This window comes from Pristiophorus japonicus, chromosome 6 (genome assembly GCF_044704955.1).
Source record: "Pristiophorus japonicus isolate sPriJap1 chromosome 6, sPriJap1.hap1, whole genome shotgun sequence".
Lineage (NCBI taxonomy): Eukaryota > Metazoa > Chordata > Chondrichthyes > Pristiophoridae > Pristiophorus > Pristiophorus japonicus.
The window spans coordinates 6663719-6691490 of NC_091982.1; the positions used below are offsets into that span (position 1 = coordinate 6663719).

Sequence of the window (27772 nt, forward strand, 5' to 3'; positions counted from 1 at the left end):
CCCGGGCCGGTTTCCCCCTACCAATTCGCAAATCATTCATGCCCTCCCCCAAGTGCTACCAGGCCCCTCCCTCCAAACCCTGAAGGAAAAACTACTTTGAAAATCCTTTCCACTATCAGTTTACTTTCCCACTTAAAAATTTACAGGAAAATTTAATTTATTTATGGAACAATATTTTATGTTTAAAATGCCTGTAATTAAGTCCATTAGTATCAAATAGATATTTTAAATAGAGAGATGTTAAATAGGAAAACAATTGAGAAGCTTTACTGTTTCTCCTGCGCATACAACTGTCTGATGGTTCCATCATTGAAAACTTGGTCCCTTGCACAAAAGGTGTACTCAGTTAACCACTTCTTGATGAACTAGATTAGGCAGAGCATGCATTCAGCTGTGGGAATTAAACTGTTGGTATTCGACTACAATTTCTCAAGTCTTTGTGTTCCCAGCAGTCACTAGGTACATTTTTTGAGACATCTGTTCATAGAAACATAGAAAATAGGAGCAGTAGTAGCTATTCGGCCCTTGGAGTCTGCACCACCATTCAACATGACCATGGCTGATCCTCTATCTCAACACCATATTCCCGCTTTTTCCCCATACCCCTTGATGCCTTGTTTCTAGAAATCTATCAATCTCCTTCTTAAATATATTCAGTGATTTGGCCTCCACAGCCTTCTGTGGTAGAGAATGCCACAGGTTTGCCACTCAATGAAAACATTTCTCATCTCAGTCCTAAATTTCCTACCCTGTAACCCCTTGTTCTAGACTTCCCATTGCATCTGCCTTTTCTAAGGTTAGTTTAAAATAAATTGATCACAGGCCAAGAAATAGGCAAGCTTCAAACAAAAGAGATTAAGAAATTCTCCTTCCCAGGGTAGTAAATATGTTGAACAGACTCCCTATGTAGATTAACTTCTTTAAAAAGAGCAAGATGACTAAGATTGAAAGATACAAGTCTTGATGCAACTGGTCAAACATTCAAATAACCCTTCCTCCTGTAATCACCAAGAAAATGTCATTTGTGGAATCTACAAAATGACGATTTCAATCCAATATCCTAAATTACTTTTTCTTGGGAGACATTAATTAGTCATTTACCTCCCTGAAGGCCTGAGAATGGAAACTACACATGACACATTGGACAACAGACCATTTATTATTCCACACTTCTAAATAAATATCTATTAACTAACAGAAGACAACAGGTGAAATCACAGAGGAAATGCCGTTCAATGTTGGTTACAATTGATCCCTGAAGTCAGGTTATAGCCTTGAACTTGCTCACTGAATAATATATAATCATGTATACATTTTTGGAATTTTAATTTCAAAACATTTTATTTCCTTTTCCCCTTGGCTTTCTGACCATTTTATAGAGGGTTCCAGAATCTGAGCAGCATCAGTGGAAAGTTGTTGGAGAATTAAACTCCTGTGCTGCACCATTACTGACTGTTTATTAATAATATCCTTAATTGATTTTGCAAACCCAACTGTACAATGCAATAAATTCAAAATAATGAAAAATATTTTGACTTGCAAATAGGAAGATGGACTATAAAAATCAGTTAATATTTTTAAAATGGCTGTACACAAGGGTGGTGGGAAAAAAACAAATCAGCAGGGCAATGTGCAGCCACCAGGAGCTATATCAGCATTAAAAGACCAGCCCAAACCCAAAATTGGTGTCAGTCATTCTCTTTTTATTCATCTAAATAAAATAACTGACGGGTAACTGAATGAAAAGACAATGTTCCTGGAAACTTTCATGGGATTAATTAATCAGCCTTCAAGAATTCCAATTTGAAGCGATTCTAAACATGATATTCTATTCAGTGGAAGCTCCATCCATGTACTTTATCATCCATTTTCTTCCAACAATCACATAAATGGTTAAGCATAACAGATAGACGACACCATTTGAAATAACTACAGCCAAACTTTGTTTACTTGGAAAAACATTTTAGTCCCAAGTAACATGACAGGAATACTCTATTCCTTACAGTGTACATAGTCTTAAAAATGATGACTGATGGACAATATAAATACAACTCCCAGGAATGGAGGAATTTGCAACCAAAGACCACTCCCCAACTGATTGTGGGAAGTCAGTTTGTTGTCTCTTTGGATCATTGCCTAGACCAACAAATGGGAAGGCATATAACAATGAAACAGGCTTGTTAGTTGAGTTTTGATCTCATGGAAGAACACTATGCTGCCCTTTCAATCATTGCCAGACACACCTCAATCATATTAAAACTCAAAATCAAACCCACAGTGGGTCAGAACTGTGTTCAAAAGTAGAATTACCACTGTTGCTGTACTGTATCGTAATCCATCAAGAAAGCTTGTTTGGCTGTGAATTCTACCTTCCATATCTCAATAACAAACACAAATATAATCCACAAGATATGCCTAAATGTACACATGCTTGATTTGGCGAGGATTTGTTTTTCTATATTTTATGTCCATAGTTAAAGAATAGATTCCTTGGGAGAGTAGAGATGTAACAATGGATGAAGTTAGATTTGCTGGATAATTTCACATCACAATGAGCTTGGGTAGAGCCACTTTCCAGGTTTGGCAAGACTAAAAACCAGCAACTAACAAGTTGTAAAAAGCACTCTGTTTCTTCATTCCTGGGTAGGCTCTTCGTAAGCTCTTCGCACCTAACTAGCCACTTCTTCATATGTATAAAAACCCTTTTTATAAAAGTCCGTATTAGGATTTATTTCCTCCGATGAAATTCAAGTAACAATTTTTTGCTCTGTACAAAGTTAATTTAGAGCAGTTTTTTAAAAAAAAACAGTAATTGTTAAACCATTTCTCAATGCTAGTTAAGAATGTGTGAAAATGTGATTATAAAGCAGTGTCAGGATGAATACGCTGTTTGTGTAGTTTAGTCATTACGTGAGCTAAATTTTGCTGAACTAAAGGTATGGCTTTTTAAAAAAATGTTCCAGTTTCCCCCCCACCCCCACCCCTCTCTTGAAGTAGTGACCTTTGCAAGGGTTCTGTTCTATCATCAGCTACTGGTACCTTGCACAAATAGCCATTCTTCATTTATGAGCCTAGAAAGTGAATGCTGCCAGATTTTTCACCGATGGGGAGACTTAACTGAAATAACTTCGCTGCAGGAGGCACTGAGTAGTAGATCAAGAGCGTGAAACTCTAGATAATTCTTTTCTTGTCCCTAGCAAACGGGCAGTGCAATCAACTGCAGCAATCTCGATGCAACCTTCACTGAGAAAGGCTGAGCACTAGGGACTAAAGCCGGGACCTTCCTCGATCTATATGGCTCAGTACCACTGTGGTACATTTACCATTCAGAAGGCCAAAGATTAGTATTTTTTTTTTAAAACACAAACAAGTGAGGATATGGGTTATGTACAGATGAGGGTTATTTTCATACACAACAGTAATTAACCTGGTTTCAGAATTGAAAATTTATCCATTGTAGATGGCTGTACAGATTATTTTGGGGCACTTTCCAATGCTCCAATGTGTCTGTGGCCCCAGTGACTAGCAACCTCATTGTGCCGAAACTCTTTCCATTGACCACAGTTACTGCAAGCACAGGTCACTGGTCAGATCGGTTCTGCCCATACTCTATGATTAATGGCTTGCCCATCAGATTGTAGCCATTCACCATGTTGAGTGCTTCCATCGCCATCTCCACACCTAAAAAGAATGAGACAACTGAAAATTAAGCTGAAATAACTCGCTTCAGATATTTAACCATTGTAGGTTCAATTCCCAACAGGAATAAAAATCTCACCATATTCAAGTTAAATCCTGTCATTCTGTGGATGCACAATACTGGGAAACACAGGGACATATCTATGTATAAAGTCTGTGGTATTATCGGTTTGTTCCTACCACACCCAAGATCTGGTGCCTAAAAGCAATAGTACATTAATAAATACAGCATGCAAAGTAGTTTTTGGATTACATAAATGGAGTGAAAATAACACTCAGGAGCAGGTGTCCACGTTGTTCAAACATGGTGTAAGACCTTTTTATATGTAGCTCATTTTGTTTTTCTCTCTCTCTCTCTCCTTCCCTCCCATACACACACACACACAATTTCTCCTTCACTTTCTTGAAAGAGCTGACTGTCATTCTAGATATAGTTCCAAGGGAGAATTCAAGTACAAGTCGAGACAGTGAGTGTCGGCAGGCTACTTGACCAGGGGGAGAATCACAGCCAAGCCTGATCCAGGTCTTTATGTCCATATAGATAGTATTTCCAGCAGGAGTCATTGGGTAACAGGAGCAAGAACTTTGGTTTAATTTACACTCCTCTCCCAGGTGATATCCAGATACTGGTCTCAGCACAGACCAGAAATTGAACCTCAATGGCTTACCACATAGGACAGTGCGTCTGTACTCGACCGTGAGGAAACCTTACACACAAAAGGTATCAATAAAAGTACCTTCTATTATGCAATTTACAAAATACACTGATGTTAGAAACTCAGTACAAAAATCAAACTGCCTGAACTACCAACAGCACCGTAAAATTTACAATTATAAATGCAATTTTTAATCGAGTGCAACTGACAACTATGCATTTTTGCTGTAAGCTGCACTTGTAAATGTAAACAATCTGATCTTTATTCCAGCGACAACAGAGACACACTATTAGTTTTATGAGCTGCTGCAAGATTTAATGGCTCTGCTTTTAACCCAATAAATGTGTTGAGCTGGCTTAAGTGCATCTGATGTCAAAAGATGGCCAATCAAAATGTTTTGATTGAAACAGAGGCCATAATTATGTTATTACACTGCATGCATGCACAGAAAAAATATTGTAAATTGGTGCTCACTGTATCGATACAATCGCTGGAACCATCAACTTGGGCAGGGACATAAACTGGGTGACCGTTGTACACCCTGCCCGATTTCAAGTCAATGGAAAGGAAAATTTGGTCGGGTTTATAATGGGCAGCCAATGTAGTATCACTTGTTTTACACCCCTAATGAAGAATGAAAGTTCTAGCCAATGAGCTTTCATTCCCTAGAGGTCCTACTGACTGAATCTCATTTTCTAAAACACATTTGCCCTATTACAGTCAAATAAAAGAAAAGATGTAATAAAAACATTTTACTCTTAAGCTTGATGAACAAAAGCACCACTGTAATAATCTCTCAGGAACTATCCTCCTTAGCATGTGACGATACGTACTTGGGAAGGTGATGAATGCTTGTCCCTTCATTCGGCCCGTCAATAACCGGAAAAGGAGCTGAGGGCCGTCTTTTTGTTGGAAAGAAACAAATAAGGAAAATAGATCCTCCAGCGTGGCTTTTGGATTCAGGTTTTTCAAGTACAGAACCTATGGGGAGGTGAGGGAGAAGGTGAAGAAATAAAGCACAGTGAAGTAAATGGGCAACTGCAAATTCTGCTGTCACATCTGAAAGTGATCAGACTGAACTTTTCTTTAAAACCATCCTCACTACCAGTAGCCACAAAATACAATTTGACTTTCCCACTAAAAAGTTTTCTCCAACTGAATTTGAGATTGATCCCTGGCTTGTGCCAAGTCAGACGATATTAGCCAAGGCAGCATTTGGGGCTGTATGATAGGTCTCAGTGCCTATGAACGGTGCAGGAAAAAAAAAAAAAAGTCATCACTTCTGAAAGATATTGAATGATGTTGCTGGAATTACATTTGTGGATCTTCATTGAGATTAGAATCAAGCTTAACCACGATGGTCTGCCCTCTGTACCCCAACCTAAGATGAGCATCTCTTACTACCCCCAAGTACCATTTCCATTACCCATACCAATCAACCTTGTGGCTTCTCGGAGATTAGCAATTTGCTGTACCTCCAAATCAAGAGAGTTTAAGTCTGAGACTATCATGCTGAAGCTATATAGTGTTCTGGTCAGGTTGCAACTTGAATGTTATGTTCAGTGCTGGTGACTGAGGCACAAAGGAAACGTGTAAGCCATGGAAAGCCCCTAGGTTGAACCTTAGAATCACAAGACTGCAGCATGCAAAAGGTCAGAAAAACTTGGGACACTTCAGTTTTGAAAGGAGGCAAATAAGTAGGATCCCTTAGACATTTAAAGACACCGTGCAATAGAAAAGATTAAGCCTGAGCACTTTAGAATCATTCAAAAGGCAGTTTGATGTCTTAATGAAGGAACTGCAGGTTTCTATGGAAGGATAAACAATAGATGGTCAAAAGGCCCCATTCACCTTTACTTTGCAATTTGTGATCTCACTGTACATTTAATCATCATCTTGGGCGGTCCCTCGTATTGAGGATGATTTGCTTCCACACCAAAAAAGGATAAAGGGTGAATTCACAGGTGTTTCAATGAAGGACCTGACATTGCAGGTCTCAAACTACATACTGAAGCACCGCAAATTTAATAGGATCTTATTGATAAACTAAAGCACAATACATTGATGATCTTGTATGTAATTCAATAAGCCAAATCTGATCTTATCTGAAGCATTCTTAAATTAATGTGGTGATATATTTGCATAAAAATGCTTGTATTCCTTCCAATAGCCTGCAAAAGATATATTTGTTCCTGCTCTGCTGCCCCACAAGTACTTTGGTGTTGTAGCTTTTTAAAATGTTAGGTATAGCTCACCTAATAGCTTGTTTTACTCCCCTTCCTTCCCCCATCTCAGCTTTGAAAATAAACAAGCAGAAGCAAAGTCCATGATGTGACTGGTGAAACATTTTGGACACAAAGGATCAGAATTACTACGTTAGAGAGTGGAACTAGGAGAGGCACATATTTTAAATAGAGTAACCTAGGTGAAGGGCCAAGCTCCAGAGTGCAGGACATCAACAAGTGTAGGATAGAAGACAAGATAAATTTAGTGACTGGATGATGGAGATTAAGATGGAGAGTGACACAATAAATTAATTCAGAGACTAGGGTCCTGAACTTAAGGAAAGGTAACTTTGATGGTATGAGACGTGAATTGGCTAGAATAGATTGGCGAATGATACTTAAAGGGTTGACGGTGTATAGGCAATGGCAAACATTTAAAGATCACATGGATGAACTTCAACAATTACACATCCCTGTCTGGAGTAAAAATAAAACGGGGAAGGTGGCTCAACTGTGACTAACAAGGGAAATTAAGGATAGTGTTAAATCCAAGGAAGAGGCATATAAATTGGCCATAAAAAGCAGCAAACCTGAGGACTGGGAGAAATTTAGAATTCAGCAGAGGAGGACAAAGGATTTCATTAGGAGGGGGGGGAAATAGAGTATGAGAGAAAACTTGCTGGGAACATAAAAATTGACTGCAAAAGCTTCTATAGATATGTGAAGAGAAAAAGATTAGTGAAGACAAACATAGGTCCCTTGCAGTCAGATTCAGGTGAATTTATAAAGGGGAACAAAGAAATGGCAGACCAGTTGAACAAATACTTTGGTTCTGTCTTCACGAAGGAAGACACAAATAACCTTCTGGAAATACGAGGAGACCGAGGGTCTAGGGAGAAGGAGAAACTGAAGGAAATCCTTATTGGGCGGGAAATTGTGTTAGGGAAATTGATGGGATTGAAGGCCGATAAATCCCCAAGGCCTGATAATCTGCATCCCAGAGTAATTAAGGAAGTGGCCCTAGAAATAGTGGATGCATTGGTGATCACTTTCCAACAGTCTTATCGACTCTGGATCAGTTCCTATGGACTGGAGGGTAGCTAATGTAACACCACTTTTTAAGAAAGGAGGGAGAGAGAGAAAACGGGGAATTATAGACCGGTTAGCCTGACATCAGTAGTCGGGAAAATGTTGGAATCTATTAAAGATGAAATAGCAGCGCATTTGGAAAGCAGTGACAGGATCAGTCCAAGTCAGTATGGATTTATGAAAGGGAAATCATGCTTGACAAATCTTCTAGAATTTTTTGAGGATGCAACTAGTCGAGTGGACAAGGGAGAACCAGTGGATATGGTGTATTTGGACTTTCAAAAGGCTTTTGACAAGGTCCCGCACAAGAGATTGGTGCGCAAAATTAAAGCACATGGTATTGGGGGTAATGTACTGATGTAGATAGAGAACTGATTGGCAGACAGGAAGCAGAGAGTTGGCATAAACGGGTCCTTTTCAGAATGGCAGGCAGTGACTAGTGGGGTGCTGCAGGGCTCAGTGCTGGGACCCCAGCTATTTACAATATACATTAATGATTTAGATGAAGGAATTGAGTGTAATATTTCCAAGTTTGCAGATGACACTAAGCTGGGCGGCAGTGTGAGCTGTGAGGAAAACTCTAAGAGGCTGCAGGGTGACTTGGACAGGTTAAGTGAGTGGGCAAACGCATGGTAGATGCAGTATAATGTGGATAAATGTGAGATTATCCACTTTGGTGGCAAAAAAACGAAGGCAGAAAATTATCTGAATGGCGGCAGATTAGGAAAAGGGGAGGTGCAACGAGACCTGGGTGTCATGGTACATCAGTCATTGAAAGTTGGCATGCAGGTACAACAGGTGGTGAAGGCGGCAAATGGTATGTTGGCCTTCATAGCTCAGGGATTTGAGTATAGGAGCAGGGAGGTCTTACTGCAGTTGTACAGGGCCTTAGTGAGGCCTCACCTGGAATATTGTGTTCAGTTTTGGTCTCCTAATCTGAGGAAGGACGTTCTTACTATTGAAGGAGTGCAGCGACGGTTCACCAGACTGATTCCCGGGATGGCAGGACTGACATATGAGGAGAGATTGGATTGACTGGGCCTGTATTCACTGGAGTTTAGAAGGATGAGAGGGGATCCCATAGAAACATAAAATTCTGACGGGACTGGACAGGGTTAGATGCAGGAAGAATGTTCCCGATGTTGGGGACATCCAGAACTAGGGGACATAGTCTAAGGATAAGGGGGCAAGCCATTTAGGACTGAGATGAGGAGAAACTTCTTCACTCAGAGAGTTGTTAACCTGTGGAATTCTCTACCACAGAGATTTATTGATGCCAGTTCATTGGATATATTCAAGAGGAAGTTGGATGTGGTCCTTACGGCTAAAGGGATATGGAGAGAAAGCAGAAAAGTGGTACTGAGGGAATGATCAGCCAAGATCTTATTGAATGGTGGTGCAGGCTCGAAAGGCCGAATGGCCTACTCCTGCACCTATTTTCTATGTTTCTATGATGCCAAGCTTGGATTTTAAAAGCCAAGTTTGTAAGAAGGGGAAAATTGTGAGTACCTGTATTCTAAGTGACATGAGTACAAGGAGTTTCTAATCGGTTCAAATCCACAGCATTGCATTGAATGTAATTTGGTTTAAACTTGCAGTGCCATTCAGATTCAAATGATGGCTGATTACAGAGGAACATTTCCAGTCAGGCTTAAAAGAGACTTGTTATTTGAAGATCTGAGGGACATTTATCGTATATCTATCCATGCTATACTTGAGATGGGAAAGCTTAAAACTTATACCAGGTGCCCAAAATAAAAAGAACTCCATTGCCCAATAACATTGTTTACCTTGATGAAAATTATTCTAACAAGGATAAATGCAACTACAGACTATTTCAATTTTTTAGTCATTGAACAGTGGTGTTGGCTGTACATTTTGAATAATACTACAATCAATGAAACCTCCCTTGGGGTTTCACTTCATCACAGACGTTAAATTAGTGGCAACGTGGACTTTTTTCCCCCACCTTACAGAGGTACACTCATCAAAAATACTTTTCCAGCTAATCACTAATATTTAATCTCATACCCTGCTTGGTTGTCCAGGATTATAGTTTGAAAATCTGGGAATCATTCGGATTTCCTCCTCAGAAAGTTTGTTCCTCCTGATCTCTTCTTTAGGAACAGCTTCCACTTGCTGGGTAATTTTCTGAGGGCCATGAGTGCCAGTGATGGGTAGGGTTCTGATAGGAACATTTACAGAAAGCCTCTTGGTGTTCTGATTTTCATACTGATCAGCAACACTGAGCTCATTTTGTGGTGGAATAAATAGGCCAGTCATTTCTCCAAAGGTACCTCCTTCACTTGTTGCTGTGGAAGGTATTTCCATAGAAGACCCCGGTCTGTTTTTGGGAGCTTCTCCCATTCCAACCGGATTGTTTTTGAATTTAAGTAACATCATTTCCAATTGGTTGATAGGGTCACTCTGGTCTTTTATATACTTTTCATCTGAAATGGAAACAATACGAGTTACATTTACACACGGCGTAACAATTGGAAAAAGCAGAATAAAATTAGCATATCAAAGAGCATACATAGATCAGGACCTTTTCACCTTCCACTGCACCCCCATCTCCTTGGGCCAAGTATGTCCTATGGCTGAGATGATGGACACCTGATCTGTTCCTAGCCACCTGAATACCCACGAGCCCCAATAGGAAACATAAGCATATGACACGAGCCCAAGGATGATTCTCTTTCCCCTCAATGCAGCTGAAGGCCAAATGAAACCCGAGAATCCAGCGACTGTGGTGCCACATATTGGCACCATCTTCCAACCAGAACTAGAATTCGATAAAACACGGGTAAAAATAGACAGTTTTCAATTCTTTGTACCACAGCTCATTTAGCACATTGGTTGAGTGACTCAAAAACTTCTAATGACTCTGCAGCACCCAGGTGGGGATGGACTTTGTTGATAAAAACATAGTAAAAAGTATATTTAATTTTTATATGTTAATGCAGTTTAATAAAAATAAGACCTTGCAAATTGGCAAATGTGCATAATTCATAAATATTTTTTCCACCTTTGAAAACATGAATATAGCCAGGTTTGATAAAGACTGGATAAATTTAGATTAGTAAAACAACATTCAAAACCGATTACAAAATTAGATGCTCAAAGATGGTAAATGTTTGGAACAATCTATCAAGCAAGTTAGCATTGTCAAAAACATTAGGGAAGTTCAAAATGCAGCTGGATGCTAGGTTGGGTGAGTCAGACCACAAAATGGGTGGTCTTCTCTTGCCCTTTAACTTTTTCTTATGGCTGGCTCAGCACCACACCACTGAGCCAATGGAGTTTTTGCGTTCATAATCGATGGCACATGGATAGGCAGGGAATCTGGAGAGAGCAAGCAAAACGGTGACCTAGAAAATAGTGGTTAGGGGAGAAATGGTTCAGGGTGAGGAAATCATCAGAATATAACACTATCTGGCCCATTTAGAAGCAGCCAACTTGGCAGTTCCTCCCAGACCACGTTGTAAGCTATTTTTGCCCATTTAAATAGGTCCTCTACACCACGCATCATTCCCTAATCAGGAGAATGGGCAGTCAACCTATTTCTAGGTCTCCGCGCAAGCCTTTCTAGAACCAGTGGCTGAGAGTTGCACGTGTGACTGACTCACTCCAATTTGCTTTCCCTTCTGTTGGAGAAGTGCCTCACCTCTGTTCAGATCCTATGCTGGATGACCTAACTGAGATAGGGAGCGTGCCGTATGAGGACATTAAAAACAAGTAACTGAGTGCTTTGGAGTAGCACTGTGCTACGCCATGAGTTGTAGGACGCAGGCTTACGCCTGCAATTCCCCAGCAGGTGAGTTTCAAATCTCAATGCTGCTGTCATAGAAGTAGAAACCAGGGAAGGAAAAATCAGAGGCCAGGTCATCATGGGTCAGTCCTGTACACCTCCAGTGGCCAGTTTTGGAGTGACTTTGGCAGAGCACTGGGAGCAGGTCTCCGGGCTGTGCTTGTAGCTGGGGAAGGTGCATGACATTGAGGAGATTTCAGGGAATCAAAATAGGGGCAAAACAAGAAACTTGCAAACAAATAATACAATTAGCCGACAGCATTCAGACGGCGTCTGGCACAAGGTCATACAGTACCATGTTCTGTGTCCACTACTCTGGGAATTTGCCAGTTATTTGTCACAAATATTCTGCAAGGGTACAGAACAATAAGTATTACAAAGCAGAATCACAGAAACATACACATTCACAGAACAGGTCTTTGTTAATATGCTTTGAATAAAACAACAAAAAAAATTGACCATAAAACTGGCTAGAGTCAAAGAACATTGAATGACACAGCTTTCTGACCTTCGAACTGAAGTAGGGGCCTTGAGTTCTCTGTAATTAAAGATGATAATGCCACGTCTTTTAAGTCTCTACTGCACCAATGCCCTGCTCTACAGTGTAGTAAGACACAAGATTTCCCACATAGCAAATTCTACACCTCACCATATCATCGAGAAGCCAGCTATTTCCTTCCTTTCAAGGAAGAGAGAAAGAATTACAGGCATGTTACACCAGGCTATTCTTACTTATCTCCCTGAGCAGAAGCTTGGGAACAGATTGCTTCCTTTCTCTCTTGCCAAGGGAATGATTCAGTGAAAACAAAGAGAGGGGAAAAAAGTAAACATATTTGACGACAACATACCTTGGTAGTACAATGCTTTCAGAAAAGTGTATCGGTCAGTTCCCTGGAACATGGCTTTTTCAATCTCCATCTCCCTCCTGTTCAGTTGTTTACTTCCTGCGAATCTCTGTGGCAGTGACAGAAGTCGTTGGCGCTCTTCAATCTTGTCTTCAATAGCACGGAGTCTTTGCTGCACTGCTGCTGGATCTGCTCCGAGCCCAGAGAACTTTAAACACAAACAAAATCGGTGTTCAAAGTATGGGATTCAGTCACCAATCCTCCACTAGCTGAGTGCCAGATTTCAACTTTGATGCTGCAGGGAGGCATACAGAAAAAGCCAGGTGCTTCTCCACAAGGAGGGGACACAAAAATGAGAGAGAGAGAATTGTACTTGTGCACATTCTACTGATCTGTTTGAATAGCAGAGGTCAGGGAGTAGCATTGTTGCACACTCTCATTCAAGAATGTCTCACAGAGACTCAAAAAAAAAAAGAATAGGAGAATCTATCAAATATTTAAAAACAATGGTTATAGCATGCCGATGTTATTGCATCTGTAGGTGGCAGTGACGCTAACAATATGTGACCGAGCATTCCTGCGACACCACCACTACGATTACCTACAACTCCCCCACTCATACAATCTAGAAGCAGCTTTTAGTCTTACCTGTCAAAAATTACTCCATTCTGTTGTTCCTTCCACTTTTTTGGAATTTACAACATCACAAATGCTTATTTCCTTTCATAACCTACTCACCAATTTACTGAGAAGATCTCTATCCTACCGATTGTGCCCCAATATTACTGGCACACAAATTGTTAAGAGCCCATTACCTGTGAGCGACCCATATTCTGGAACCGAGGTCACATTAATGTGAATTGCTTGAAGTAGTACTGAAATGCAGTTGTGCAGGTGGTTTTTAATTTTCAACGGTTTGCAGATCCCTCAAATTTGGGAGTGATGCCCAGTATCCACCTTCCCACTTTCACTTTTTAAATTGACATCATAAATTGTACTCTGAAATTGCTAGAATTAGTAAAGTTACCTTGCATAGCCTCCCAAACATGACCGTCATTAGGGAGCACAACATTCTCTATCTTCCCCCTACATTTGCAGCAATTCAAAGGCCACACCATCCCCCTTAATCAGCTGCATTTCACATTACAACATCTGTTCCCACTCCACACACAATAAACTCACTAACTGAGAGTCCAATTTACAACTTCCTCCCCGCTGGTTGCATAACCTCTGTCCCACCCCTCCCCCACTGGTTGCATTTCGAATTCACAGTTCCGCCTCATCCCGGCTGCATTTTCTCTCAGGTTTAATTCCACACTGACAGAGAACCACCCATTCTGTAGGCCTTTGCCACATCCAAATCCCCTTCTCCGCTGGCTGGCTGTCACATGCCTCAGTCCTCCTCTCTCCACAGACCTAAATTATTCTTCCTTAATGACCCCCAATGACCGATTTAATCTCCTCCAGCCCCCCATCCCGAGAAGTCTGCGCTCCTCTAATTCTGCCCTTTTGAACATCCCTGATTATAATCGCTCAACCATTGGTGACCGTGCCTTCTGTTACCTAGGCCCGAAGCTCTGGAACTCCCTGTCTAAACCTCATTTCCTCTCTACCTCTCTTTCCTCCTTCAAGACACTCCTTAAAACATACCTGCACTAATTTCTACTTATACGGCTTGATGTCAAATTTTTATCTCAATACCCCTGCGAAGCGCCTTGGGATGTTTCATTACGTTAAAGGCACTATATAAATACAAAGTGTTGTTGAATTCTCCTGCCTTGTTCCTCCCCCACTGACTGAATGTTTGAGTCATTGGCCTCCTCCCCACAGAGAGGATTACCCAGGCACAGTTCTGAACAGCACCCATCCTTTGTCTCTCCCATTCCCCCACCCCTCCTTCTCCCTTCCGCCTTTGCTCTTCAACTTCTCCCATCCCATAATTCCCTTCTCTACTCCTTCCTTCCCCCCCCCCCACCCAACCCCACGGTCTAAATCTGCTTGAAATGTATACTGCTTTTAGTTTTGATTCTTTGTGCAATGCTATAGAAGAGCAACTATATATATATATATATATATAGCGGTGTAATGGTATTGTGGTCACAGGTGGTGCTGCACAGGTCACATCATGTGACTCATTAAGTACAGTAGGGCTCAACTAATGTAATATGACAGCGCCCCACTATACGGACACTGAAATTCCCTATCACGCACACAAGTACAATCCATTGTTCCCCAAACTTTCATTTTTTTTTAAAGTGAGGTTGCCTTCTTCATTTTCACAACTGGGCTGTCTGAAAGAGTCTATCTCTGTAATCTCCTCCAGCCCCACAATCCTCAGATATCCGTGCTCCTCCAGTTCTGGCCTTTTCAGTATCCCCAATTTTATTCATTCCACCACTGGCAGCCGTGCCTTCAGCTGGCAAGGCCCCAAGCTCTGGAATTCCTTCCCGAAACAATGTCAGCTGTGGCTCAGTGGGTAGCACACTCGCCTCCGAGTCAGAAGGTTGTGGGTTCAGGCCGCACTCCAGGGACTTGAATACATAAATCTAGGCTGACACTCCAGTGCAGTGCTGAGGGAGTATTGCACTGTTGGAGGTGCTGTCTTTCATATGAAATGTTAAACCAAGGTCCTGTCTGCTCTCCCAGGTGGATGTAAAAGATCCCATGACACTATTTTGAAGAAGAATAGCAGAGTTATCCCCGGTGTCCTGGCCAATATTTATTCCTCAATCAACATAACAATAACAGATTATCTGGTCATTATCACATTGCTGTTTGTGGGAGCTTGCAGTACGCAAATTGGCTGTCGCGTTTCCCACATTACAACAGTGACTACACTCCAAAAGTACTTAATTGGCTGTAAAGCATCCAGTAGTTGTGAAATGTTCTATATAAATGCAAGTCTTGGCCTTTATTGCAAGGGAGATTGAGTATAAAAGCAGAGAAGTCCTGGTGCAACTAGTGAGGCCACACCTAGAGTACAGTTTTGGTCTCTGTATTTAAGTGAGGAGGCTTCTCGGCCTTTTGGCTAAGATCAAGTATAGTACCGTTTCTGACCAGCCACCATGACCCCAGGGTGGTTCCTCCCTGGTCAGGAAGGTATATGCTTGCATTTTTGAAAACAGGAGGTGGGTGGGGAGGTTTGACCCATCCACCTCCACGGAGGTGTGTGGGGGACCTGACCCATCCACCTCCATGGCACGAACCTGGTATTGCAGTACTTCCAGGAACGGTGCAGTGGCTCTAGGCCTTTTGGCTAAGAGCATTGGCGCAGAGTGATCCTTGGCATGTGCAAGGTGACCTCTGGCGTTTGTGATTTGACAAAGAATTGGAACGATTGGCTACGAATTTCAAAAAAAAAAAAAATTTAAGGAAGGATCGCTTCTCGGCCTTTTGGCTAAGATCATGCGTAACTGACCTGACAGGGGAGTAACCATGACCCCAAAGTGGTTCTCCCTGGATCAGGAAGGTGGTTCTCCTATGCTTTTTGGAAATAGGAGATGGGTGGGGTGAATTGACCCATCCACCTCCACGGAGGTGTGTGGGGGTGCTGACCCATCCACCCCCCCTCCCTCCCTCCCCTCACGCTCTCTTCCCCCCCCTCCCTCCCTCCCCTCACGCTCTCTTCCCCCCCTCCCTCCCTCCCCTCACGCTCTCTTCCCCCCCTCCCTCCCCTCACGCTCTCTTCCCCCCCTCCCTCCCTCCCCTCACGCTCTCTCCCCCCCCTCCCTCCCTCCCCTCACGCTCTCTTCCCCCCCTCCCTCCCTCCCCTCACGCTCTCTTCCCCCCCCCTCCCTCCCCTCACGCTCTCTTCCCCCCTCCCCTCACGCTCTCTTCCCCCCCTCCCTCCCCTCACGCTCTCTTCCCCCCCCTCCCTCCCCTCACGCTCTCTTCCCCCCCCCCTCCCCTCACGCTCTCTTCCCCCCCTCCCTTCCCTCACGCTCTCTTCCCCCCCTCCCTCCCCTCACGCTCTCTTCCCCCCCCTCCCTCCCCTCGCGCTCTCTTTCCCCCCCCCCCTCCCCTCGAGCTCTCTTCCCCCCCCCTCCCCTCGCGCTCTCTTCCCTCCCCTCTCTCCCCTCGCGCTCTCTTCCCCCCCTCCCTTCTCTCGCGCTCTCTTCCCCCCCTCCCTTCCCTCGCGCTCTCTTCCGCCCCCTCCTCCCCTCGCGCTCTCTTCTCCCCTCGCGCTCTCTTCCCCCCCTCCCTCCCCTCGCGCTCCCTTCCCCCCCCACACGCTCCCTTCCCCCACGCTCCCTCCCCTCACCAGCCCCACCCATGCTCTCTCTCTCTCTCTCTCCCCCGCCCATTCTCTCTCTCTCTCTCTCTCCCCCCCCCTCCCCACGCTCTCTCTCTTCTCCCCCCCCTCCCCACGCTCTCTCTCTTCTCACCCCCCTCCCCACGCTCTCTCTTCTCACCCCCCCCTCCCCACGCTCTCTCTCTTCTCCCCCCCTCCCCACGCTCTCTCTCTTCCCTCCCCTCGCGCTCTCTTCCCCCCCTCCCTCCCCTCGAGCTCTCTTCCCCCCTCCCTCCCCTCGCGCTCTCTTCCCCCCCTCGCGCTCTCTTCCCCCCTCTCCCCTCGCGCTCTCTTCCCCCCCTCCCTTCCCTCGCGCTCCATTTCCCCCCCCTCCCCTCGCGCTCCCTTCCCTCGCGCTCCCTTCCTCCCTCCCCCCCTCCCCCTCCCCTCTCCTCCCCCCTCCCCCCCTCTCCCTCCCCCCTCCCCCCCTCTCCCTCCCCTCCCCTCACGCTCCCTTCCCCCCTCCCCTCACGCTCCCTTTCCCCCCCCCTCCCCCCTCCCCTCATGCTCCATTCCCCCCCCTCCCTCCCCTCATGCTCCATTCCCCCCCCTCCCTCCCCTCATGCTCCCTTCCCCCCCCACACGCTCCCTTCCCCCCCCTCCCCTCACCAGCCCCACCCATGCTCTCTCTCTTCCCCCCCGCCCATTCTCTCTCTCTCTCTTCTTCCCCCCCCCCCACTCCCCACGCTCTCTCTCTTCTCACCCCCCCCTCCCCACGCTCTCTCTCTTCTCACCCCCCCTCCCCACGCTCTCTCTCTTCTCACCCCCTCCCCACGCTCTCTCTCTTCTCCCCCCTCCCCACGCTCCCTCTCTTCTCCCCCCTCCCTCTCTTCTCCCCCCCTCCCTCTCTTCTCACCCCCTCCCTCTCTTCTCCCCCCCTCCCTCTCTTCTCCCCCCTCCCCACGCTCCCTCTCTTCTCCCCCCCTCCCCACGCTCTCTCTTCTCCCCCCTCCCCACGCTCTCTCTCTTCTCCCCCCCTCCCCACGCTCTCTCTCTCCCCCCTCCCCACGCTCTCTCTCTTCTCCCCCCTCCCCACGCTCTCTCTCTTCTCCCCCCTCCCCACGCTCTCTCTTCTCCCCCCCCCCCACGCTCTCTCTCTTCTCCCCCCCCCTCCACGCTCTCTCTCTTCTCCCCCCCCCTCCACGCTCTCTCTCTTCTTCCCCCCCCCCCCCCACGCTCTCTCTCTTCTCCCCCCCCTCCACGCTCTCTCTTCTCCCCCCCCCCCTCCACGCTCTTTCTCTTCTCCTCCCCCCCCTCCCCACGCTCTCTCTCTTCTCCTCCTCCCCCCCCCCCTCCCCACGCTCTCTCTCTTCTCCCTCCTCCCCCCACTCCTCCCCACGCTCTCTCGCTTCTCCCCCCGCTCCACGCTCTCTCGCTTCTCCCCCCTCCTCCCCGCTCTCTCGCTTCTCCCCCCTCCTCCCCACGCTCTCTCGCTTCTCCCCCCTCCTCCCCATGCTCTCTCGCTTCTCCCCCCTCCTCCCCACGCTCTCTCGCTTCTCCCCCCTCCTCCCCACGCTCTCTCGCTTCTCCCCCCTCCTCCCCACGCTCTCTCGCTTCTCCCCCCTCCTCCCCACGCTCTCTCGCTTCTCCCCCCTCCTCCCCACGCTCTCTCGCTTCTCCCCCCTCCTCCCCACGCTCTCTCGCTTCTCCCCCCTCCTCCCCACGCTCTCTCTCTCTTCTCTCCCTCTCCCCCCCCCCCCCCCTCCCCACGCTCTCTCTCTTCTCCCCCCCTCACCACGCCCTCACATGAACATGCAGATCCCATTAGCATCCTACTTGGATGCTAATATTACATATTGTGATTTCACTATGAAATTCGCAAAAACCCTTCAATAACACCTTACCTTAACTAGAGATTCCCTGTCTTGCCAGAGTTGGATTTCCCTGTCAGTAAGTCCAAGTTCTCTCAGGGCAGCAATCTCTCCATCTCCGTCCTGCAGAGTCTGGAACTGTGACAGACTCAGCACTCCTGCTGCCTGCTCCCCAAATGGCTTGTATAAAGCACTTGGAGCAAAGCATTTCTTCTTAGCTATGCATCTATGAAAAAGCAGAATTTCAGTCAAGGAAAAACAGCAGCAAGTCATCATATGGTAGGGTGATTAGGAACCGATTAGTGATCAAGGAACATCAGATATAGGACACATATTTAAAAATCATCCCTTTTCTCATCTGAGGCCCACTTCTTTCTCATGAGATAAATATTGGTGTTCATCAAAAAAATGCTGAACCTCATGAAGAGTGTCCTGAATCCATATCTGTTCCTGAACTAGAAGCTACTTTAACTAAGTCAAACCAATGTCACTAGAACTGAAAATGTTGGCAACGGAGATGTTCTGATCGTCAAATGTAACCAACACCTTTCGTGGAGGTGCGTGTTTGAAACTCACAAGCCATGTCATGACTCAGGTTTTGTAAGCAAATACTTACACAGCCTTATTAGCACAACTATAAAGTAATCTTATGATCACTCCCTTTCACTAATTGATTGCTTTTCAGACCTGAGGGTAAATGTCGGTTTCTGTGCCAATACAGCACTGCAAGATTCAAATCTGAAACAATTGAGCTTGATTGTCTTAAATGCTCATTTCTTAGAATGTACTCGTGGCAATATAAAGCAGCAAATCCCCACTGTATATTAAAAATGAGGGACAAATGCACCAGGGAGGATATGTTCAATGAATAACTTTTGAAAATCACTTTTGAATATTTAATGAACAAATGTTGCCACCATCACAGACATTGCCATTCAGAATTATTTGATGGGGAAAAGGGAGGAAGGGAGATAGGAATACCCATCAACTGATTAGTGAACTGAGAGAGGAACCTAAACCTACATTTGAATTATACATGAAATTAAATGGTGCTCTTCCTCCAGTGTCTATTGAAGTATTGAGAGAATGGATTCTAGGATTACTTTAATCTTGTGCAGTACATAGTGATATTTGGGAAGGTGTTAAAGCTACAATTGCTCATTTGTTTCCGATAGTTTAAAGTATTTACTAAACTCCACATAAGCTCCCATCTGTTTGGAGACAATAAAGTATTAAGTACTCTGTTGCATTTGTTGGGGAATTTAATATTTATAAAGGTACCACTGTTAGCTGCTTCTGTCCATGTCACAGGCCATGCCATACTTTCTGTTGGTGCCACTCAGTTTGAATGGCCGCCCCTTTAGTTTGTAATGGTGTAAACTCATTTTTTTTTAATTTAAAGGGCCCAAGTTTCCACATGATTTGCGCCTGATTTTTTAGGAGCAACTGGTGGAGACCGGACTATCTTAGAAATCGCAATTCTCCACATTTTGTTTTCTGCAGTTCTAGGCAGGTAGAACAGTTCCACTTTGGAACACAATTTTTTCTTCAAAAGGGGGCGTGTCCGGCCACTGACGCCTGATTTCAAAGTTTCCACAGTGAAAACGTACTCCAAACTAACTTAGAATGGAGCAAGTGAAGATTTTTGTAGAACTGAAAAAACCTGTTCTACACATTAAAAAATCAGGCGCAGGTTACAAATTAGGCGTCCAGAACGAGGTGGGGGGGGGGGGGGGAAGGGAAGTCATTAAATTCTATAATAAATCCTTATTTATACTTCTACAAATATTATACAAATAAATCCAATCTGAATAAACATTTATAAGCAAAGAAAAGATTAAATAAACCATCTTCCTACCTGTGTGAAAGTGCTTCAGCCATCGTTTGTTCCCGCGGGGGGAGCCGTTCCGTTCATTCCCGCTGGGGGGGGGGGGGGGAGGGGAGCCGTTCCATTCGTTCCCGCGGGGGGGGGGCCGTTCCATTCGTTCCCGACGGCGGGCAGGGGTGGAGAGGGAAACGGCTGCCTCAACTTTCTGAGGCTTCCTGCACCTTCTCACTTAGTTCAGTTTCTTCCAGAGTTTAAATTAGGATTTATTTGTACAATGAGATCCCAAATGAAGACCCAGCCTACTGAACTAAGTGGATTTTAATATAAATTTCAATATAATTGCAGTCTTTTTAGAAGGTTTAAAATGTTGGGATTGCCATTAATGTGCTCCAAAGTGCAATTAGTGCTGAACGTATTCAGTCTCTATGCAGCATGGCTCTTTCTCCACTTTTTGGGCCCAAGTTTCCACACGATAAAAAATGGGCGCCCCTCCGTTGATCATGGAAGGGCAATGTGCTTTTATTTAAAAATGTTCAAAAATTAAACAGCTACAAAGAACTACAAAAATGGCCGAGTGCCAATGTTTCCTTCACACTGCGCGTGCGCGAACGCTCCAACGCGCACACGCAGCGTTGCCAGCAGGAAAAAAACTAATTTAAATGGTACCCGCCCCCTCCCACTTACAAAATCGGCGCGAGTGTAGGCTCCGCCCCCCTGGGCGCCGCACCAAGCAGACATGGAGCTGCAGGGCGCTCGAGAATAGCGCCGTTTTTTTCGTCGCCGTTTTAGGCACGAAAAACGGGCGCCCAGCTCGGAGGGGCGCCCGTTTTTTATCGTGTGGAAACTTGGGCCCAAAAAGTGGAGAAAGAGCCATGCTGCACAGAGACTGAATACGTTCAGCACTAATTGCACTTTGGAGCACATTAATGGCAATCCCAACATTTTAAACCTTCTAAAAAGACTGCAATTATATTGAAATTTATATTAAAATCCACTTAGTTCAGTAGGCTGGGTCTTCATTTGGGATCTCATTGTACAAATAAATCCTAATTTAAACTCTGGAAGAAACTGAACTAAGTGATTTTAATATAAATTTCAATATAATTGCAGTCTTTTTAGAAGGTTTAAAATGTTGGGATTGCCATTAATGTGCTCCAAAGTGCAATTAGTGCTGAACGTATTCAGTCTCTGTGCAGCATGGCTCTTTCTCCACTTTTTAAATTAAAAAAAAATGAGTTTACACCATTGGAAAAAAGGAGATAAAAACAACAATTGTTGGGAATCTGAAATAAAAACAGAAAATGCTGGAAATGCCCAGAAGATCCATCAGCATTTAATAAGGGACAAGAACAATAACCTATCTTCTCTTCCGATGCGGATAGACCTGCTGAGTATTTCTAGCATTTTCTATTTTTATTCCATAATTTTGAAAGTACTATTATGGATTATAAAAATATACAAAACCATTCATAATTCCTTATTCCACTCTATTCATACAAAAAACACGAGTTATTTTGTTAAGAATGTTAGTATACTCACTCTTCAAGTGTTACTGTTGTGTCTAGCTGGTGCTTCAACAGGTTTTGTAACTGCCTTTCTCCTTCTGTTTCCAGCTCCTCTGGCTCAACGTCCTCATCACAACAAATACGACTGCTAACCCTAAAATGGTGATGGACAGAGAGAGGTGGTACTACTCATATTACACCAGGATAAAACACTACAAGGGCACAACTAGTGCTGTGTGATCGGACACGAGCTCATAGCCTGCACGGCCCAAGTGATGAGTTCCTCATTTCGGCCATGCATTCAGGAGGGTAAAATTAAAAGCCACATATATACTTCTGCTGATGAAAGTTAAAAGGTTTAACCGATTTCCTTCATTTATAACACTACAAAAATGTTTTCTGTTTAAAATGTACTCCACTATTAAAATGGAGTATCTCATGACCAGCCAAGAGATGATAAGTCGACTCCCACTTCAACTTGTGAGACTGACATTAATCTACTTGTGATTTCTCTGGTCAGCAGTGCTAGCGGGGATATTCAGATTTTGGGGTTTCAGTTGAAACATTAAGTTCTGACTGGAGTTAATACTATCATAACATGAATAACTTTTTACAGTCTGCTTCTGGAAGCTGCACAAAACAAGTAGGAAAAATTGTTCTTAAAAAATGGCAGGAACTGTTTCTGGGAAATAAATTAAATAGGCACTATCTTCACAAAGTTCTTTGATTTTTGTGTTTGGCAAACACAAACTAACATGTGAAAATGGCTCATGGCAGTTTTTTCTCCCCGTGGATAAGCCACCAATCACCATTAACCTACATGGCCCTCGAGGAGTGCAACTGAAAGCTCAACTCCCAAATATGATGCCAAAATAGTTCTGTGAGATAAGCATATTTTATTTTTGACCTTCAAACATAAAAATGAAAAGAAAAATTAAAGAAAAAAACTTGAAGGTAATTATCAATTAACTTCTTTGGTTTCATTAATAACTGTCTCTGCAAAAACTTTGAAACACTAAAACCTATGTGGTATTCTATGAATAAAGAAAGACTTGCATTTATATAGCACATTTCACAACCATCAGACATCCCAAAGTGCCTTACAGCCAATGAAGTACTTTTGATTGTTGTAAAGTAGGAAATGCAGCAGCCGATTTGCACACAGCAAGCTCACACAGACAGCAATGAGATAATGACCAGATAATTTGTTTTTATTATGTTGATTGAGGGATAAATATTGACCACGACACTGGGGCTAACCCTGCTCTTCTTTAAAATAGTGCCATGGGATCTATTACGTCCACCTTGAGGGGGCAGACTGGTCCTCGGTTTAAAGTTTCATCTGAAAGATGGCACCTCTGACAGTGCAGCACTCACTCGGTACTGCACTGGAGTATCAGCCGAGATTTCTCTACTCAACTCTCTGTAGTGGGACTTCTGACTCAAAGGCAACTGAGCCGCAGCTGACACATAATAAGTATCAACAGTACGTTCCTGTAGTTATCTTCCTCCTTTCCAAGAACAATCCTACCATTGGTAGAACAGTCAGGGAGACTAGAACTAGGGGGCACAGCCTCAAAATATGGGGGAGCCAATTTAAAACCGAGTTGAGAAGGAATTTCTTCTCCCAGAGGGTTGTGAATCTGTGGAAATCTCTGCCCAAGGAAGCAGTTGAGGCTGGCTCATTGAATGTATTCAAGTCACAGATAGATAGATTTTTAACCAATAAGGGAATTAAGGGTTATGGGGAGCGGGCGGGTAAGTGGAGCTGAGTCCACGGCCAGATTAGCCATGATCTTGTTGAATGGCGGAGCAGGCTCGAGGGGCTAGATGGCCTACTCCTGTTGTATGTAAAGAGAAAAAGGTTAGTAAAGACAAACGTAGGTCCCCTGCAGTCAGAATCAGGGGAAGTCATAACGGGGAACAAAGAAATGGCAGACCAATTGAACAAGTACTTTGGTTCAGTATTCACTAAGGAGGACACAAACAACCTTCCGGATATAAAAGGGGTCAGAGGGTCTCGTAAGGAGGAGGAACTGAGGGAAATCTTTATTAGTCGGGAAATTGCGTTGGGGAAATTGATGGGATTGAAGGCCGATAAATCCCCAGGGCCTGATGGACTGCATCCCAGAGTACTTAAGGAGGTGGCCTTGGAAATAGCGGATGCATTGACAGTCATTTTCCAACATTCCATTGACTCTGGATCAGTTCCTATCGAGTGGAGGGTAGCCAATGTAACCCCACTTTTAAAAAAAGGAGGGAAAGAGAAAGCAGGGAATTATAGACCGGTCAGCCTGACCTCAGTAGTGGGTAAAATGATGGAATCAATTATTAAGGATGTCATAGCAGCGCATTTGGAAAATGGTGACATGATAGGTCCAAATCAGCATGGATTTGTGAAAGGGAGATCATGCTTGACAAATCTTCTGGAATTTTTTGAGGATGTTTCCAATAAAGTGGACAAAGGAGTACCAGTTGATGTGGTATATTTGGACTTTCAGAAGGCTTTCGACAAGGTCCCACACAGGAGATTAATGTGCAAAGTTAAAGCACATGGGATTGGGGGTAGTGTGCTGACGTGGATTGAGAACTGGTTGTCAGACAGGAAGCAAAGAGTAGGAGTAAATGGGTACTTTTCGGAATGGCAGGCAGTGACTAGTGGGGTACCGCAGGGTTCTGTGCTGGGGCCCCAGCTGTTTACATTGTACATTAATGATTTAGACGAGGGGATTAAATGTAGTATCTCCAAATTTGCGGATGACACTAAGTTGGGTGGCAGTGTGAACTGCGAGGAGGATGCTATGAGGCTGCAGAGTGACTTGGATAGGTTAGGTGAGTGGGCAAATGCGTGGCAGATGAAGTATAATGTGGATAAATGTGAGGTTATCCACTTTGGTGGTAAAAACAGAGAGACAGACTATTATCTGAATGGTGACAGATTAGGAAAAGGGAAGGTGCAACAAGACCTGGGTGTCATGGTACATCAGTCATTGAAGGTTGGCATGCAGGTACAGCAGGCGGTTAAGAAAGCAAATGGCATGTTGGCCTTCATAGCGAGGGGATTTGAGTGCAGGGGCAGGGAGGTGTTGCTACAGTTGTACAGGGTCTTGGTGAGGCCACACCTGGAGTATTGTGTACAGTTTTGGTCTCCTAACTTGAGGAAGGACATTCTTGCTATTGAGGGAGTGCAGCGAAGATTCACCAGACTGATTCCCGGGATGGTGGGACTGACCTATCAAGAAAGACTGGATCAACTGGGCTTGTATTCACTGGAGTTCAGAAGAGTGAGAGGGGACCTCATAGAAACGTTTAAAATTCTGACGGGTTTGGACAGGTTGGATGCAGGAAGAATGTTCCCAATGTTGGGGAAGTCCAGAACCAGGGGTCACAGTCTGAGGATAAGGGGTAAGCCATTTAGGACCGAGATAAGGAGAAACTTCTTCACCCAGAGAGTGGTGTACCTGTGGAATTCTCTACCACAGAAAGTAGTTGAGGCCAATTCACTAAATATATTCAAAAGGGAGTTAGATGAAGTCCTTACTACTCGGGGGATCAAGGGGTATGGCGTGAAAGCAGGAAGGGGGTACTGAAGTTTCATGTTCAGCCATGAACTCATTGAATGGCGGTGCAGGCTAGAAGGGCTGAATGGCCTGCTCCTGCACCTATTTTCTATGTTTCTATGTTCCTAATTCTTATGATGACATCACTAATGTAATTAGAAAAGCCAGTTTTACTAGATTGATTGGGGAGGATCAATCTAGTAAAGCTGTTTTTTTCTAATTGCATTAGTAATTTGTCCCAATTTGCTACCCTTTTTCTTCTGAAGCTACTGATTTATACAGGAGTATAGCACGACTGGTAACTAGTCTCCAGCCATTCTCATTTTGTCCTCCCAGAAGCAGACTGTGCAAAAATATTCATGTTGTAACCTACTTAACCTATATAAGCAAGTTATTAGAACATAGAGAACATTATAGCCAAGTCCAATCCTGTCCTCACCAAATATCCATACAACACACACACACTTCCAGCAGGAATCACTGCATCGCGATCAAGAGTGAGAACCCGAGTTGATATTTCCCCTTCCCAGTCCAGGGATACTAAGGCTCAATGAAGCACTCCCATCACCAGCTCAGCTAAGATCTGTTAACTGCCCAATTAGGGATCAAACATGGGACTTTTATAGTCTCCCTGAAACAAAACATTAGGTGGGCTTGCCCTCTAAATTAATGGGAAGCTATAGTGATTACACTTTTCTTTAGTTTATCTAGTTTTAAAACAAAGACAATCATGCCCTACTTTGCAGTAGGCCTGGCAAAGTGTGAAGAAAGCTCAAAGCTGCATGCTCCTGTACACCTATAAATGTACTGCAAAGACAAACAATAGATTCACAACGGTATTCCGGTATCTGTTTCTCCAGGTTGATGGAGACTGGGAGGAACAAATATTTTAAGATACCCAACCTTTTTTTTTAAGGATTTTCAGCCTTTACAAGGGAATTGCCAAAAAGTCAACTGGAGACAATGAACTATTTTGTACAAGACGACTCAGTGAACAATTTTAAAAACAGGAATTAGGAATAGGTGAGACCTAAGCAGATTAAATATACAGATTTAATTACATATGTAGAGACACACACATCAGAAATCTTCGGAGGAAACAAAAGGAAAGCAAGCAATGCCTTGGGGCAAGATTTTTTTTTTATATTTAAAAAAAACGTATGCCGGCTCAAACTAAGCAGAAAAGGTTTCATTTTAATTTGTGAAAGCATGAAATGCCATTGTGAGCAGGAGTATAAGGTGGTGGACGGGCAAGTCTTTTATTGCCCCTCCTTGGCCACCCATAAGCCTCCACACAGGCAGCCATTGCCCTCTCCGGCGTCCGCGCTCCGACTGACTACAGCAGCATTGCTCAAGCCCCGAGCAGAATTAATAACCTGCTTTGGTCCTGCCGTAAACCCCCCCCCCCCCATTTACCCATTTCCCCTCCGTGACATATATATATATATATATATATATATAAAGTCCATTAATCCCGGGGCTGTTGTGATTTTTTTTTTTTTACCTGCGCATCTTTCCACTCGGAGCTCCTGCCTCTCAGCAACACAATGACAACCGGCGGTCCGCGCATGCGCCACCTTGCCGCGAGGCCGCCCTGGGAACTGTAGTTTTCTCCCGCCCCGCCGGCACGTGACCGGCGTTCAGCCGGCTCTGCGCATGCCCACGGACAGGAGAGCATCGTGGGATATGTAGTCGGCTGCTCCTGCCCGGTCCGATCCCGATCGTTGGTGAGCGGCTATAAATATCTTGTCAGTGTGTAACTGTACACGGACTTCAACTTTAACTTAACTTTTTGTAAATATTAAACAGAGATTTCCCCCCCCCCCCAAAAAAAAAGTGGATGACATGTTTTATTCGGCAGGATTAGAATGCAGAGGGAGCCGGGCTGTAACCTGCCGCACTGTCTGCGGGCCCGGGGCCTGGGGCCGGGGCCTCTGTTTACCGCGCTCTCGGTGAGAGGAGCAGCCGGTGCCACAGTGAGTGGAGGGTCTGCCCCCCCCGGGAGCCAGCCTCAGACACTGGTCCAGCGGGGAGCTGGAGCTGGGGCTGTGGCAGTGTCAGTGTCAGGTATTGGCCTACCATCACTGGGACCTTAGTGTAACACCGGGCAGCAGAGCTCCCAATCATGTGGGCTATTGGGGGCACTTGATTTAATGTTTATTTTGTCTTCCCCCCCCCAAAAAAAAGAGTTGTAGAACTGTTGGGGAGCAGTTAAGTGTCTGGAGTGACCCCCAGATTGGGGGGGGGCACTCGATCGAATGTTTAATTTTGTCTCCCTCAAAAACTGTTACAGTGCATTCACACTGCACGTGTGGCGGTGGTAAATCGGATGGATGGTCAAGCCCTGAAGTTCGGAAGGTGGCGATGAAATAGTCTCCCGACGTCGGGTCAGACAGGCCCAACTCCAGATTGGATTGCACAACTGCCCATCCCTATAGTTCTAGCAGGAGAT

At 44.5% G+C, this 27772-nt stretch overlaps 2 protein-coding genes and 2 pseudogenes across 3 annotated transcripts in view; 3 read left to right on the forward strand and 1 right to left on the reverse strand.

Annotated features, from left to right (window-relative positions):
• cox11 (cytochrome c oxidase assembly homolog 11 (yeast)) overlaps positions 1 to 27772 on the forward strand; it is a 53915-nt gene that overhangs the window by 8782 nt on the left and 17361 nt on the right. The window contains exon 2 of the mRNA XM_070882581.1: positions 21869 to 22069. Within this exon, the coding sequence (XP_070738682.1) occupies positions 22036 to 22069 (34 nt within the window). The 5' untranslated portion in view covers positions 21869 to 22035. The remainder of the gene's footprint in view (positions 1 to 21868; positions 22070 to 27772) is intronic.
• rbm41 (RNA binding motif protein 41) lies at positions 1137 to 26893 on the reverse strand. Of its 2 annotated transcripts, none has more exons than XM_070882579.1 (7): positions 26825 to 26893; positions 21795 to 21914; positions 18461 to 18653; positions 12329 to 12533; positions 9701 to 10119; positions 5189 to 5336; positions 1137 to 3681 (listed from the first exon to the last, which is right to left on the reverse strand). In XM_070882579.1, exons 1-7 carry the CDS (start codon positions 26830 to 26832, stop codon positions 3581 to 3583), a joined length of 1194 nt encoding a protein of 397 aa, XP_070738680.1. In that variant the 5' UTR covers positions 26833 to 26893; the 3' UTR covers positions 1137 to 3580. The 2 variants fall into 2 exon arrangements, with proteins under 2 accessions (XP_070738680.1, XP_070738681.1); XM_070882580.1 differs by lacking the exon at positions 1137 to 3681 and adding an exon at positions 3781 to 3898.
• On the forward strand, positions 15334 to 15568 carry LOC139266343 (U2 spliceosomal RNA; annotated as a pseudogene).
• On the forward strand, positions 15703 to 15904 carry LOC139266443 (U2 spliceosomal RNA; annotated as a pseudogene).

What these genes read in the sequence shown, in the direction of transcription:
- rbm41 (XM_070882579.1), bottom strand. An exon ending in ACAACAGTAACACTTGAAGA is followed by an intron (nt 18,654 to 21,794) that starts GTGAGTATACTA and finishes GCTTTTTCATAG; the next exon opens with ATGCATAGCTAAGAAGAAAT. An exon ending in ACAGGGAATCTCTAGTTAAG is followed by an intron (nt 12,534 to 18,460) that starts GTAAGGTGTTAT and finishes TTGTGTTTAAAG; the next exon opens with TTCTCTGGGCTCGGAGCAGA.